Genomic DNA, 17,129 nt, shown 5'->3' on the forward strand with positions numbered 1-17,129 from the left:
AAGACGTGTTTTTGGTAAACAATTGTCCGGACTTGGCCACTACAACCCCTTTGTGAGGAGGCATCCCTCGGAAGTTATTAGTTGTATTGTCAATTTTTAAAAAAAAGAAGAAGAAGAAAAATCAAATAGACAAAAAACGGTGTCGTTCCGCACATGCCGAAGGTGTGTGGTTTCTTGCAGCGGATAACCCTCGCGTTCCCATTTAATAGATTTGTCGGCAACAAGTCATATTTAATATTCACGAGGGCCATACGTGGCTTTATTAATGTACTTTATTGATTAATTAGATTAAATAATTTAGATCGTGTGTTGATAAGAACGCGCCATCTGTCCAATCTCCTTCATCAAAGCCTTAGGACCTCGTCTGAGTCTCCCCGTCTCACTGCACACCAACCTCAACCTCAACCTCTGGTAAATTAGAAACCAATTCTTTGAAAATTTGTAATTCTAATATTTGATAATTGATTTGATTGTGTTCGAGATCTGATCTACGTCTTTAGTGTTTTTTTTTTGTTTTTTTTTTTTTGTATAGAAGTTGTTGTGTTTACGTTTTTCATGAGATCTGAATCGTCGAGTGTCTTTCGATGTGATCATTCTGTTTCTTTCTGATAGATACTGATCCTGTCCTGGAGTGATTATTTTATGTGTTTATGTATGATGAGGATTTGTAGTGTTCTGTGCTTGTTTAGTTTGTGAATTAGATATATCTTTGGAGTGATTGTTTGCTTGGGCAACCACAAATAAGCTAGATCTGTGTTCTATGGTAATTCTCGTTCTTTGTTGCCAAACAAAATTTTCCGTTTGTATTGCCATTGCCAATCACTTGTGATCATAGTCTCTTTTTTGCTAATACTTACTTGAGAAGATTATGTGGATCTGGTTGTTTAACTGAAGCGTTGTTACAATATTTAGTTTAGTGTCATTGTCATATGCTTCTGTGTTGTGGGTTGTGATTTAAAGAAAAATAGTAAAGTTGGGTGATTTTTCTCATAACTTGCTATCATTATCAATCGCTTCTTCTAGTAAATGGTAAAATGTATACAACTTTTGGCCCTTGGTGTCCACTGGGCACTGACATACACTTGTTGATGTGCTGTCATTTGGGTCTGGACCTCTCGGGATCCAGGGAGACTGGTACCTATGTTTTGTTTCTATCAGTGTGTTGTAATAAAAAGTGCATAGCAATTAAATGGAATCTGAATATTGTGTAGGTTACTTTTCGAGAGGGGGGGGGTTGAAAAGTTGACTAGTTAAATATCTGAATTTGATTTAAGTTCAATTTGGTATTTTTTTTAGCTGCCCATGTTGGCGATGGTGTTAAGGAGTTCAATTCTATGAAATTACCCAGTTTTCCGCCTTTTTTCCTTTTTCTTTGGTTGGTGAATAGATCAAGCTTTTATCCGTTCTTTAGATTGTAAATCACCACTATTATATTCATCCTTTTTTTTCCCTTCTTCTTTAAGTCTAGATCCTTGATATTTGTTTCTTTCTTTCTTGTTGCTTAATAGTCTAACATTAACATTTGGATTCTGTTGCAGCTAAGGTATGGCATCGTCTGATAAGCCAGAAATAGTTGATAGAGAATCTGACAAGAAAGAGCACAAGGAAGATGACAAAGGTGAAGAACAGGGTGGATTTATTGAGAGGGTAAAAGACTTTATTCATGATATTGGTGAGAAGATTGAGGGAGCAATTGGATTTGGAAAGCCAACTGCAGATGTTTCAGAGATCCACCTTCCTTATATCAGTCTTGAAAAGGTAGACATTGTGGTTGATGTGCTTATTAAAAACCCAAATCCTGTCCCTGTTCCTCTTATAGACATAAATTATTTAATTGAGAGTGATGGGAGGAAACTGGTTTCTGGATTGATCCCGGATGCTGGAACCATTCATGCACACGGTGAGGAGACTGTCAAGATTCCAGTTACTTTGATATTTGATGACATAAAGAGCACATATGATGATATCAAGCCTGGAAGCATTATTCCTTATAAGATTAAAGTTGACTTCATTGTGGATGTACCTGTTTTTGGAAGGCTAACCATACCACTTGAGAAAACTGGAGAGATCCCCATACCGTACAAGCCTGATATTGATGTTGAGAAGATTCACTTCGAGAGATTTTCTTTTGAAGAAACTGTTGCTGTTCTTCATCTGAAATTGGAAAACATGAATGACTTTGACTTGGGCCTCAATTCACTGGAGTATGAGGTTTGGCTATCTGATGTGAGCATTGGAGAAGTTGAGCTCTCTAAATCTGCTCAAATTCCCAAAAAGGGGGTCAGTAGCATTGATCTCCCCATCACCTTCAGGCCTAAGGACTTCGGTTCTGCTCTTTGGGACATGATTAGAGGAAAAGGTACTGGCTACGCCATGAAAGGGATTATCCATGTGGACACACCCTTTGGAGCGATGAAGTTACCTATCAGCAAGGAGGGTGGTACAACACGCCTCAAGAAGAACAAGGAAGATGGTGGTGACGATGACGATGATGAGGTATTTTAGTTGCTTTCAACTTGGCTTGTTATCAATTACTTTCAGAAGTACATTAGTTGCTTTTGCATAGCTTGTCATCAAATACATTCTTATGCTCATTGAGCTCATCCTGTCTCGTGTATTATTTTATGATGTTCTGTTCAATAAACAGTTTAATTGCGGATGGTCATATAGTTTAATAACATTTTGATGTAAGATGGTTATATATGTAGCTAATTTGAATAGATTGGGAAGGCTCTTGTCATGCACATGTGCTGCTCATAATGTGCCTATCAGTGATGCAAATAACACCCAGTTCTATATTTGTGTTTGACGTCAAACTACAGATGTTATATTAATTATTTCCTATTATTTAAATATTTGGAAGAAACGTAGTTCGTCCTGCAAAACTATTTGTGGTAAATTTGAATTTTGAAGAATAGGTTGACAATTCTTTCATTGAAAGATAATGGAAATGTTCTTATCTTATCACTTCCTACTTGATTTGTAGTTAGCGACTAGATCAGGAAGTCCTGAACCTCTTCACTTGAGAATTTCCCAGGAAATGATTTTACAAAAATAAAAGGAAACACTTATGAACCAAGGCAAGGTGGTACATGAAAGCTACTGGCTTTTAGAGATGGATTTGAATAGTTATTGGGACATAAATGAAGGTCTATGTGCATGTGTAATCAGCAAACTTCGTTTGGTTACTGCAAGCAAATAATTGCTGGACCTTAGAATTTAGATTTATTATTAGCATTGTGATCTTAACTTAAAATCCTCATGATGCAATGAGTTGCACCCCCGTGGTACCCGTTTGAACAAGTTCTTTATTATGCTCTAAATAATATTTATTTTAACAATATTATCTAGTTCAACTGTGTTAATTCTAGCATTAAGTTCTGGGCTTTTGTTTGGTGGGTTTTGAACCATTTGGACCTACAGATATCTATAAAAAAACCACATCTTGTATCTATATTTGTACCATATATGTCTCACATGTTACTCGCATGCATTGTTGGGATTATTATATTTTAGAATGCATTGAGTTTGTGATTGCTGAAGTAGTAGACCTAGTTCCGATCTACTACTTGCAAGGTTAAATAAGATGATTAAAGTCTAATTACTATATGTTGCAGATGAACACATTTACTTATCTCTACAGCTCTAACAGCAAATTTCCTCTTCACATCTCATGCAGGAATAGAAAGGCACTACCTTGGATTGAAGTGTCATGTAGCGGCTGTTCTGTTATTGGTAGTGTTTTATTAGAATAATAGGGATCATTAATATGTATGTTTGAGTACGTGTGAATTTGTTGAATATTCACAATGTGGCGTGTTATTTTTATTTTAAAGCCACTTTGGACCTGCAGATGGAACTTCTGCTTGCTTATTCTGTTTCTTTTATTTTCGTTTCTTTTCCTTTTGTTTCAGTAATATATTGTGTTGCTTATGCGTTACATTCCGTATAACCTATGTTTATTTTCTCTTGCAAAACTTGCTTTTTTCTCATTTACCTATTAGATGATACTTGCTAAGAAACAAAAAATCATTGAAATGTTAGTGCATTTGTGATGCTTCTTGCTGTTGGAGGGTTTCGGGTTCAAGTGTTTTTACTGTGTTTGCTGATTCTATTTCGTCAATTGTTCTTAATAGTGCTTCATCTTCTTGTGTTCTTGGGAGGCATGAAAAAGCTAGGGATCTCTTTTGGTGCAACTCTGGAGACGTTTTTGTGTTAGCTGAATGACAAGGTAGATTGATTGTTGGTGTTCGTGCATGATGGTGAACCTTAGCAATTGCCTATATGCGTAATGTGTGTGTTAAATGTCAGATTGTAGTCATGTATCCTTCATTTTGTACCCAATATCAGGAATGGTCGTAGTTAGTGGGGTATATGCATTTATGGCAAAACTAAAGAATTAGTGAATTGAAACCTTATAAATACTAGCAAATGTGGAGGGATTTTATTTTTGGGTAACCGGGAAAGTCCTAGCTCAATGGTCACTTTGTGACCTCTGCACCAATTTTAAACCTACACTCGACTGCCAATAGGTGCTTTAGCTTTGGATTGGGTTGAAATCTGTGTAGAAATCCGTGTAGATAAGGGGGCTGAAATCTCCCGAAGTGAGCTGCAAGGCCTACGAGTTCCCTGTGAAATATCTCAATTGGTTTTGAATTCTCCAACTTTTGGTTGGTGAAGTTAAAGTATGAAGAAGGTGCATGTATGGGTTGGCTTGAAATGAAAGTTGTGCACCATCATGTAATGTAATCCAATGGGATTTGGGCACAAAATGAGATTGAATTAATTGAAGACCGAATCCAAATCATTCATAAAAATGACAAAGTAGTACTTAAAAATTTTGTAAATTTTAGTCCAACTGATTTGTTGAAACAAATTAGACATGCCAAGGCAAAAGAATATCATTATATATATACATATGGGGAGTTCTCACACACGGGATCCGGTAGGCATTTTAAAAGTGTGGGACATGTTTTCAACCATTCATTAAATCAAATGGTCCGAGCCCACATGAAGATACATATATGCAATGATGGTAATCGACGGTGGAAAATCTGTCATGCACTTAAATTTACGTGATCCCGCGTGTGAGAACTCTCCATATATATATATATATATATTTCTCCTGCATTCTTCAATTACGGACTGAAATCTCAGTTGTCCATGAACAATGATTGAGATTTCAGTCCATCAAATTTTACCCCGAAAACCCCATTCTCCTCCTCCGTTTCAAAGAATCTACCCTAACTCCCAAAGTCCTTGAACTTTCAACCACACCTACTCTCCTTTCATCTCTACCGACCAGAATTGGGCCTTCTTGTTGTCATGCTCACGATTTGGAGGTTTCGACGGCCATCGTTTAAACTACTTGGTTTAAAGGTGTGCAAGAATCTTGTACATGGTGTATATATGGCAACAATTGACTATGAGGGAGAAAATAAGTGCTTTTACAATGTTATGTCAGTTGATGAGAGTCATCAAAGTGTAAGCAAAAAAGTTGTTGAGGACAAGTCATTGAATCATATATTCAACTTGTGGTTGTAGGAAATTTTTGTCATATGGAATTGTATGTTAACACATATTGCAGCTTTCGGCAAGATGCAAATGCATGCTCCATTGCCTGATACATATGTACTGTATAGATGTACCAAATCTGCAAAACGTTTGAATTTTTTTCTTATGGCATCAGTGACTGGAGAGGTACTTGTGATGCTAAAGTAGTTATGAAACACAAGACATTGCTTAAGCTTGCGTCAAATATTGTAAAGGCCGTTATGGTCAGTGAAGAAACATATAAGCTCGCATTTAAAAAGTTGGAATCCCTTCAATGCAATATCAACACAATGACTTTATATGATGGAGAATAATCTTCCACACCTAGTATTACTCTCTCACCACGTGTTTACAACGAGGCTGAAAAAATTAGAGTAAAAGGTTGTGGAAAGAGAGTTAAGGGAGGTAAAGAAATTGCGAATAAGAAGATTAGACATTGTCATAGTTGCGGGTTAATAGGGCAAGCACATGATAAGTAGAATTATCCTACGCTTAATAACATGTAAGAATTAAGGTGCAAGGTACATCCTTCAATCCTTGGTTTTTATATTCCAATATATTTGATTTTTAATAAACTTTATTTGATGTACCTGATTAACTAATTTATTTGATTTAGTTTGTGGATGCTGTGAAGACTCAATAGGATGCTGTTATGATAGAGTTGATGCTGTTATAAAGTTTAACTCGTTACTAATATTGTATTTATGTAATCTGTCTGAAGTCTAATTTGTTCATGTAATGAAATTTGATGCTTTGATTTATTCTGTTTTGAAGTTTTAACTTTTTTTATGTAATGAAATTTGTTGTTCAAATTGAACATGAATTTTGTGTTATCCATTTGGTCTAATAGAAGGATGATGAGTTATCGATACTCACAATACAGTGATCATCTGAATCTATGAGCTGCTTTCTGAATCATTTGCCTCAAAACAAGAGAAAGGAGTGAACAGATATTCATGCCTACACTTGATAGGCATCATCAAAGCCCACACTAGAAAATAGCAGAGAAAAAGCTTTTTCCCCTTGAAGGAAAGAAGGATGATTGTCTTGGTTGCAGTCCCACTCAGAATGAACTAATGAAGATATCTATTCATGCAAAGCTGAAGGAAATGCAAAGATTGTTGATCCAATGCAGGATCATTGCTAAGAAACTGCGAATGTATAGCAGATAAGAGAGACAGCCATCAAAGATCAAAAATCCAAAACAACAATGAAAGCAGCAGCAAAGAAAAGTAGAAAACCATAAAAGGAACCCAAAAACATGCATTGATATCATACTTGCCCACATACATTCCCATCATCTCTTTGCGGTATTAGACTATTGATAACCTTGACCATAGCTGGAATGTTTTTTTTTTATTATTATTGTATGTAGCATATATGAGATAACGCGTACAGCAAAGCAAAAATCCATAACTTGATGACAAGGAGAACCTTTTAACAGACGCTCGAGGAGTGGACCAAAAATGGAGGTAGGTAATGTTCCAAAACAGCCAGGAGCTCCCTCCCTTGGCTTACCTCTTCCAAAATCCCTCCCCCAAGCCTTCTCACCGCTTCAACAAGCTGCCCCCTAAGCCTCTGCGGGAACAAACAACCACCTGCCTTAACACATTCCCTATACAGCGGCAGGTAAGCAATTGCCACTCTCAGAGGACCTGGGAGATCCCTCAGGCTTATAGGAGATCCACCCCGATCCACAATCCTCATCAGGTTCATATAATGTTCTTGTCCTTGCTTTAGTCCATCCAAGAAAGCAGCCTCTGACCAGTGCTCCCGAAGAAAAGCCCTCAGCTCCGGGGCAACAGCCTCATCATCAGAGTTTGCAATGCTGTCTGCAACAGCACAAGTAGCCACAGGATCACCTAAGAAATCAGAACGGAGCAGAAATGCCACACCTTCAAGTAACCCACCACTGCGTTCACCAGCAGCCTTGAGAATCTCAACGCTGAGGGCCGCAAGGACATGCTGAGGAACATGAGGGAGGAGATAGGCAGCAACCTCAACTTGGCTACTGGAAGTGGCTGCAGTGAGGGCAAGACAGAGTTCCATGTCTCGGCAACCCCTTCTCACAAACCACTGGACTACCTGAATACAACCCCGCTCTGCTGCCCTCATTAAGGGACCCCAGAATGCTATCGCATGACCCTCCTCCACGAGACATTCCATTGTGCCAATCTTGCCATAGTGGGAAGCAAATCCCAAGGCCAAATCAACATCAACGTCCAAGCTGTTCCTTTGCGCAATCTGCAGGCATACCAAAAGGCCAAAAGAAAAAGAAACACTGATGAGCAGAATCATCAAAGAAGTATATTTCAAAGCATGACTTATTCTCATACTGCTCCCCCCTTCACAAGAAGTTCTCTGTGCTATAAAAGATCCATTCGCACCCTATTTCCTAAAGCATCAATTTTCTTTTTTTGAATGAAAACTTCCCAAAGAAAAACATCTATCTATAACAGGCTAAGCATTAACAAAGTTTAAAATCATGCCAAATACGCCAAACTCTACCACTGGGCCATATGTTCGTCCATGTACCATCAATCAACATATTAAAAAAATTACCTGCAATAAAATGCGCACAAGTTCAGTACTCCCAAAGCGTGAGGCTTCAAGGAAACACTGATTGACATTATCTGCACCACCTTCAACCAGCAGGCCCAGAAGACCCTGGATTGCAGTAGCTGACATTCCAGATGCCCAACCAGGATCAAATGAACTAGAAAAGAGAGTTAGGGGGAAGCAAGCCGCATCAAAGGCCTCAGTAAAATCCTTCCCTGAAAGTTGATTGCCGGCAAGATCTAGGAATGTCTTGAATGCAGATAACTGGAGTTGGATCTCAACAGAAGAGTTCTGACACGCTCTATCCCCATTCCTTTGGCAACGCGAATGGAAACCTATGCATTTCAGAGCCCAGTCAGTGAACTTCTGAACTTTGGCACTAGCCTCTGCCTTCAAAATCTCATCTCCATTGCACTCGTGGAGACGTTCATGCAGCCTGTTCAGAATGAAACAAAGGAAATAAATCATCACATATCAGAGACTGCGAATATCCAGAACGTAACTGTTAAATACTAGATTTTGCAGTTTTCTTGTAAAAGCCAGAGACCAAGAGAAACAATAATAAAGTCCATACTTGTTAACACAGTAACGTAAATAGCAAGCGACCAGAAAATAATGCAAACGCACTCAAAATGTATTTAAAAAAAAAAAAAAACAAGGTGCATCATAGCAAAAAAAAGTTATCCTTTTGTTTTAGCCAAAAATTTTCATTTAACACCCAAGGATGATGAAATTTTTATTTCACACAAGTTGTGCATCCAAAAAGCCACAACTCAATAAAAATCACTGTTCCGGGGGAAGTAAATTAGGCTGGGTTTGAGAGAAGGGGAATGGAGGTTTAAGGACAAGAGATGGGAGGGTAGAGAATTAAATAACCTTTTCAGAGAGTTTTAACAAGAGAGAGAGTCCGCATTCCTTCCCCTTGTTTAGTTTGGGGGAAGAGAGGTGGGGGAGAATGTTAAAAAAAAAAATTATAAATATATCCTTTATAAGGTTTAAAAGTATACTAATACGTTGAATATCTTTATCATCATTATCCTTCCTTGACATCATAACTTAGAAACCATTAAATTTCCCAATAATCTTAGGCCCTTTTGCAAATTTAAAGTTGTTTAGGATTATTGAATCATCAGCAAATACTTTCTCCCCAACAATTTGGGATCGGTTGCATGAATCTACAAGATAAGAAAAGTCATTAGGAATCCATCAACTATATTCTCTTTCACCATAATTTATGAATAGAAAATGAAATATTAAAAGCAAAAATACTAAATAGTAATAATAATGAACCTTATCTTATGTAAGGCAAGTGCAAAAACATACATTAGTAAGCTTTCAAAAGTGCAGTATACTTTTCTCCATTAAGAGAATAAATTAATAGTTCAATATCACACACATGCACACACCTGTACATGACAAAGAAAATGTGCCATCAAAAACTCATCACCTAAAGACCTTGTGATTGTTAATCAATCAAGTATGTTACCTATTTTATTAAATTATTAAACGGTGAACTGCCACGAAGATGGATAACATTTGCAAAGAGAATAACTGATGCGGGCTGAAAAATCAAAAGCGGGGAATGTATAGCAAGATTTGACAAAAACCCAAAAAAATAAATAATAAGAAAATAATAATTATATGAGGAAGATGAAATGAAACTTAATGTGATGAGTGGGAAAGGTCATTTCGAAAGTCATTTTTTATTCTTAGTATTGAATAAATTGTCCAGAAAAGTAAATATAAATTAAATTTATTCTCGTGAAAAGTAGACAAAAAACCAAAAAAAAAATTATTTATAAAACTTAATGCACATTTATTTAAATTTATTAAATATGCGGATTCCTTTTCAAGACCAGATAAAAACAATATCCCTGCAACGCTGAATCAAAGTTATAGACATTTACCCTCCCTAGATCCTATAGTGGTAGCTGGACCCCAACGAAACATAACCTTAGTATGAGAGAGAGAGAGAGAGACAACACTAAACCGCAGAAGAATATTCATATGTTTACTACTTGCAATGCTAAGCAAACCAAATTTTCCACCACTTTTAAAAGAACATAATGACACCAGAAATTAGAAAGACCACTTCAGGTCTTTCACAACATAGAACTGTTGCAGTTTCACAACAAAGACATATATACCAGCCACTGATAATGATGTAGTCTTTGAAACTACTGCATCAGATAAGCATATCATGAGACGAGAATCTAACTCCCTTGTCAAACTTCAAGCAACAGATTCCAGTGAATGCTATTTCATGACCAACGCCAAAGTAACTTACAAAAAATAAATAAATATAAACTATCTCAAAAGACACTACACTTGAGGAAGGGGAGGGGAAGATAAACAAAGCTATTTCCTAGATACATTCATATTAGTCTAGGAAAAATAACATCATCAAAGCCAAATAAACCACCAATCAGATATTAAGAAACTCTAAGAGCATGAGGAAAAACAATATAATAAAATATGTGGTAGAAGAGGATATGAAACATATTGCACAAATAATCTTCATCAACATAAAACATTATCAAATATGTTAGTGTATCCAAGTATGTCAGAACTCAGAATTACCCTCTGACAGTAACTCTATAGTTGAGTCTACATAATTTTAAAAAGCATGCACTTTTACTACCTTTGAGCCATTACAGTCACTGTGTCCGCAAGACTCATTGTTTGGCTTTGACATGCTGAGACGCATGAAGCAAGAAATGAAGTCCTAAGAGCAGCTCTTGTGAAGTCATATGCACCATTGGCAATAATCTTTTTAGTCAATTCTGTTATGCCATGAAGCTCTTGTTGTGAGCTCAAGAACCAGATGGAGTCTAAAGTAATGCACAATGCATCATTAAGGGTCTGTGGATCTGCCAACAAAATCAAATTTTCAGCAAGTTCCCAATCATGTGAACTCACTGCACCCTGAAACAACTGACCAAACTCAATCCTGCTCTGTTTACTAAGTTTCTTCTCATATGCAGTTGTTTCCTTCTCGGAGTCCATAGCAACTACACCGGAGTTTAGTTTCTTCACACTGCAACCACAATTAGCAGAAATTCTGGACTCTTTACTAATAAGGGGACCTTCTCTTGCAAACACTACATTACTCCCCTCACCTTGTTCTGACACAAAATCTTGAATTTCACGCTTAGGACAAACAAATACATCATCTTCAGTTTCCATTTCAGTATATAAGCCATCTTCGGGATTTATCTCACTCCCTGCCATAACAACCATTTCCTTCTCCATTACCTCCTGCAGTATAGAGCTAGCAGCCTCTGCAACAAACTACTCCCCTAATCAAGCAAAGTCTCAGTGCAAACAAAGCCTAAATGCCCGTAACCAAGGCAACGATACATAGTAACAAAAACTACTAAATCGAAGAAACTAGAACCGATGTAATGCGAAGAAACTATCCAGGTTCAGAATATATAAAAACCACTTGAAGCAAATACAAAATTGCCAAAGCGGAAAAATCAAAAACAACAAGATTTTCTCCTCAAATTTCAATTGACTGCTCCAACATAGCTCCAGCCAAAGAAAATAAGTAGCACCGGACCAAACGACAAAATCTAACCACCCAAAAAATTTTGAAGACTGCAAATCCCAACTCAAAACCCTAAAAGGGAAGATAATTTTTTAGGAAAAACATATGTTGCACTTCTCAAAAGATCCAAATCTAACCTATCAAAACATCCAAACGACCAAAACAAGCACACCCATGAGAGAGGTGAAAATCTAAAACTCATAACCGTCGACTACCATCAGAAGGGCACAGAGTTCCATTGCTAGAAAACCCTAGAACCCCCCTCCTCCTCCAATCAAATCCAGCCAAAAGAAGATCCAGAGCCAACCCTAATACACAAAAGCCATTTTCATCAGCATAGGCATATCGAATATACAAATTCAATATTTAAAAATAATTGAAGAACACACGAAACGTTAATCAAATTGAATAAGACCCACCAGTCATTCAGTAACGAAAACTTTAAAAACAGAGGTTTGTACATGGAAAACGAGAAAATAAAGGAAACAAAGAAGCGAGAAAAGGCTAATGAAAGCAGAAATAGAAGAAAAAAAAAATGGAGAACCTGAAACAAAATAATTGAGGGAGAGAATAGGGGAGAGAAAACCCTCTTTCTCTGGTAGGGGATGTATTTGTTTTTTAACTTTTATTTCAGATCCAAATGAATGCCTAAATAGAAATCTTCATCCCAAAACTGTATTTTAGTTTTATTTTCGTCCTTAAATTATCTTTTTGATTATTTCGTCCCTAATTATTACAAATAGCTCGTTGTTCTTAGTTAGTTTCAATGACGAAAATATCCGATTTGACATCCTACTTACAGTAATTTAAATACATTTTCACAAACTCCCTTTTCGATATCTAATCGTCGCCTTCTCTCTAAAAAATAAATAAATAAAAACCTTACCTCCACTCTTAAGTTTGGAGAGGAGGAGTCAGTGCTTTTTTTCATCGCCTCCTTCTCTCCCACACCAGCCTCTTTCATGTTTTTTTTTTTTTTACGTTTTCTTTTTTATTGTGTTCGAATTGTAGTGTAGATTATGACTTTCTCCATTAGAATTTCGATTGTAAGATGGTTTGGCTTCAAGAATGACGTATGATCAGAGATCCTTTATTACGTTATGAGTTCCAACCATCAATATCAAGTATTGCTAATCATGATTTCGGTAGATCTAGATTTAGATCTACTTCGAGATCTACTTGGAGGAGTGTTCAAATGGTTGAATCTGCTTTGTTTATGTTTTTTTTTATCTTTGTTTGTTTAATCTGGCATAGTCCGATGGAATATGGTGTCGTTCGGTGTCCGACAATATCCAATGGAGTTCAGTGTCTACTGAGGGTGTTCGACGACGATCAATTGTTTGTTTTTGTTTTTGTTTTTTTAATTCTCTTTTTTGTGGGATGTATTTCATATTTATTGTGTCTTAAGTGTCTACGGGTCTCAAATTCTCTTACCTAATTTATTGGGTAAATGAATACAATCAAATCAATGATCCTTTTAAAAAAATATATAATTTTTTTACAAGTTCAACTTTTCAAATACACATGAACACGAATTCAAAATGAAAGGGAAACTCAATTCTCCATAAAATCTCAAAATCCCTAATTCTCCAATTCAAATCCTTTATCCCCATTCAAATCCTCAAATTCCAAAATCCAACCTTTACCACAAATTTTCAGAGATGGCTTAAGAAGAAATCAAATCCACAATCCAAACACCAAAAAGCAGCAATTGTTCTATACTAACCCAAATACTTGATCCATCAACACTCTATGGACGATGTTTAAGAAGGCAAATGGGTTGCTGGGAGAGAGTTATGGATATGAAAAGAGTCTAAGAAGACGAAGAGAGAAATTGCAAAATTAAATAGAGAATATGAATTGTTATTGGAGAAAAAGAAGAAATGTTACATTATTCATGAAAGGTCAAGATAGGAACACAAATGTTACAATTTGTATAATTTATGGATATAAATAATTTTTGAAAGAGTTTGTCGTGTGAGATTTTTTTAATATGCCACATTGAATTTTTTCAACCTTTTCATCATATTAGGGATGAAAATATTACTCTATAATAGTTAAAGGACAAAATTGAATAAAAAAATTATTTAAGTACAAAAATAAAAAGAAATCATAGTTGAGTGTGGAAAAATTATATTTTAGCTCAAAATGAGCATATTATTACTATATACGCGTCATGCTTTGTTACAATCATTTTCATGTATTTTCTTGTATACTTTCTGATTTTCATTAATTTGCTTTATTTTAAAATTTTATATTAAAAAAATGATGCACACAGCAAACAGTGGCTGAGAATTAAAAAATAATAATAATAAAAAACTTGCAAGTCGGTGTTGATATTTTATTAGTTTCAATTATTTATTTATTTGAGAGTGAATGAAGAAGAGTGTGGACAGAGAAAAGAAGTGAATATTTAATAGAATAAATGAGAAAAATAATTAATAAAATTAATTTTTTTTTAAAAAAAATATAAGATTGAGGAGATTGACTGGCTTCATGAAAGTGAGAGTCACCACAAAAATCCAAAAGAGGGTTTGGGGTCCCACAGACACAACAGCCCACCACCACAATCATTACACATATTCTCTTGATGACCACATCCCACCATCCTCTTCTTCTCTTTTGTCATCTTTCTTGTCTGGTAACTTTCTATTCATTTTATTGGAGTATTTGTTTTGTCTTTCAATTATTTTTATATTAAAATATTATGTATAAGGATAAAATATGTTTTTAATTTATAAATAACTTAAATAACTATCTATTCCCTCCAAATGATCGCATTTTGAGGATGAATTATTTTAGCAAAGGTCAGGAATCCCTCTCACTTTCTTCTTTTTCCCCCAATTCTCTCAATCCAAACACAATCTAAATGTCTTCCCTGTCCAGTACATGGAATAGCTTGGAGAAAGTTAAACAATAGCTGCTTGAGAAGTATCAACAGAGGTGTCAAGTGGGCCGGAACCGAGAGCCCGGCACGACTCATGTACTTGAGTTTACGGGCCGTGCTATGCATGGCCCACTTTACAAACACAGGCTGCTGGGTTAGGATTCCTGACCTTAACGGGCTGGCCTAACATACCAATATCATTGCAAGCTTCTTCCAAAACACCTCCTCCCACCACCAATATCCTATCCTATGGCAAAATATCCATCCAAGAATAAGAATTGAATCCCAATTTCCAGACATCGACAACCCATTGAAGGAAACATTTGATTCCCATATCAATCTGATATGCCTTCACAATTTGTGAGATCCATCACTGTATCATGTTAGCTTCAAAGATCATAAGACTACATGATCAATCTTAGTCACAACCCCATTATTGTTTTAAAAAGGATTCATCCATCCATCCATTTATGCTTTTTCTAATCTCAAACTCTTTGCCTCTCTCGTCTTCTGCCTCTGCCAAGACAATTCGAACAGAGCCTGTAACTTGGGAGTTATATTCAGACCTTTCAGAAATCCTCAACACCATAGGAAAAATATGTAGCTAATCTTAAGGAAGATGGAGATTGGTGAAACTGTTTATCAACACCATAGGAAAAATTACCGCGCATAATTTTTTTGCAATGAAAGTCATGATCAGCAGTTGCAAAAGATCATGACAAAAATCACACACAACTTCTTCAGACTCAGCTTTTGAAGAAGAATTTAAAGGAATTAATTAATTTTTATTTTTGAAAATTTTTCCTTATAACGATGATACATCTTTATAATTGATAATTCAAATGCAAATCCATCAACCATATAAGTCTGGAAGCCTAGTGTGAAGTGGAACATTTTGCCGTGGAATAACACTCATGGGTCCAACTTCAATTGATGTTTCTTTAGACTCCCAAGATTCCCATTTTTTTCACGGCCTTGTTATTTTCACCCATCTAATTTACTTCTTTCACTCCACGTCATGTCAAATATATAATCATGTCACATCATTTTATATGTCATAATATGGCATTTAAAAGATTCCATTTTATTATAATTTTTTTTGGTTTTCGTTTATTGCCAACATATCTATACACATATATGTAATTCCATTTAATTAAGATTTTTATTTTATTTTTATTACCGCAAACATAAAAATGTTTCAATATACACATAATTTTTTTTTATTTCATTCTTTATTTTTATTTTAATTTTAATTAAATTTTTATTTTTATTACTGCAAGCATAATTTTTTATTTTTATGCTTCAATAATTATATATATATACACACATATGTTTTGACGCACTCATTGATTTTTATTGGTTTCACTTATATGTTGACTCTCTTTGCCAAATATTCAACTAAAATAGAGACAAATAACATTTCAATACTCAAACAAATTATGTAAATTACAACACCATGATTTCAAGAGAAAATATAGAACATCTACACTTAATAAATGTTTCTAGTTGTTCTGTGTACGGCGTAACCCATACAGCTGCGTAATCATACATGTATCTAAACAATTGAATCATAATGGGAGGCATCGAGTAGCCGTTTGTCAAGGCAACTTTGACAAAGTGAATATTGTTAACGAACTTGATAGTGATGATAGCATGTTCATGCGGCGGTGGAGGCATTGATCGTAGTGGCAAAAATGTTAAGCACTGTTCAGAACTAAAAAGATATAATATGACATTATACCTTGAAGCAATCAAGTGACCCATGTCTGACATTGTCATCCAGTTCTGAAGTGGTGCTGGTCTATCTGATTCCCAGAAGTTTAGTGAATTGTAAATGGAACATGCCCGACCATAATCACCAAATAAATCAACAAACTCCGCCCAAAATGTTCTCAACTCATCAATCAAGTTTTGTCGGACGTTTACCCATGCATCCTCTCCAAAACCAAGTTTACATCTGTTATGAACATAATGTAAGGATGCAATATAGGTGAGAACTTACTAAGAAATACATGCTTATGGGCAATTGACCTAGATCTTGAAATCCTTTGCTTAGGAAGTGGTGGAGTGCTGTAAAGAGATGAACAATTGTGTCTACCTGGTTCCTGAAAATAACAAAAATCTTGCTGAACGAACTTGAATGCAGACGCATCACCACTAGTAGATCTGTCCAGGCGAATATAAACATTTCCTTATATGGACTCAACCATATGTCTTTAATATAATTCACGACAGTGGAGTAGCACTGTAAATTTACCTCAAAAGTGGATAAATTGTATAAATATGTATTCTCAATTTCTTATTCCAATAATGTGTGCAACGTGGAGTAGAATGTATCCCATGATTGTTTATCTTTGAATGATTTTTTACAGTTCGCTGTAACAGCTCTGTTAATGTGCCATCTATAGAGCAGTTTATTTGCGTCAGGAAATACTTGGACACACGACCTCATCAACACCAAATCTCTATCCGTGACAATAACTCTTGGAGTAGCGCATTCATCCATTGTTGATCGCAAATAATTTAGCGCCCAAGTATAATTGTCCACCTTTTCTGATTGCAAGAATACAAATGTTATAC

The 17,129-nt window shown here is 35.8% G+C and overlaps 2 protein-coding genes across 7 annotated transcripts; one reads left to right on the top strand and one right to left on the bottom strand.

The window, feature by feature from the left end:
* The first annotated feature begins 278 nt into the window (after positions 1-278).
* On the top strand, positions 279-3,962 carry LOC120006208. The gene is made up of 3 exons (XM_038856155.1): positions 279-411; positions 1,539-2,496; positions 3,680-3,962. The coding sequence occupies exons 2-3, from the start codon at positions 1,546-1,548 to the stop codon at positions 3,683-3,685; spliced, it is 957 nt and encodes a 318-aa protein (XP_038712083.1). The 5' UTR covers positions 279-411; positions 1,539-1,545; the 3' UTR covers positions 3,686-3,962.
* A 2,830-nt stretch (positions 3,963-6,792) lies between these two features.
* On the bottom strand, positions 6,793-12,361 carry LOC120005282 (ankyrin repeat protein SKIP35-like). 6 transcript variants are annotated; one of them, XM_038854836.1, is made up of 5 exons: positions 12,207-12,361; positions 11,878-11,970; positions 10,754-11,403; positions 8,116-8,548; positions 6,793-7,797 (listed from the first exon to the last, which is right to left on the bottom strand). In XM_038854836.1, exons 2-5 carry the CDS (start codon positions 11,899-11,901, stop codon positions 6,991-6,993), a joined length of 1,914 nt encoding a protein of 637 aa, XP_038710764.1. In that variant the 5' UTR covers positions 11,902-11,970; positions 12,207-12,361; the 3' UTR covers positions 6,793-6,990. The 6 variants fall into 6 exon arrangements, with proteins under 6 accessions (XP_038710764.1, XP_038710761.1, XP_038710762.1 ...); XM_038854833.1 differs by having other exon boundaries at positions 10,754-11,393; positions 12,082-12,223; XM_038854834.1 differs by having other exon boundaries at positions 12,082-12,223.
* Between the last annotated feature and the right edge of the window lie 4,768 nt (positions 12,362-17,129).

The sequence above is a fragment of the Tripterygium wilfordii genome, chromosome 9, assembly GCF_013401445.1.
Source record: "Tripterygium wilfordii isolate XIE 37 chromosome 9, ASM1340144v1, whole genome shotgun sequence".
Lineage (NCBI taxonomy): Eukaryota > Viridiplantae > Streptophyta > Magnoliopsida > Celastrales > Celastraceae > Tripterygium > Tripterygium wilfordii.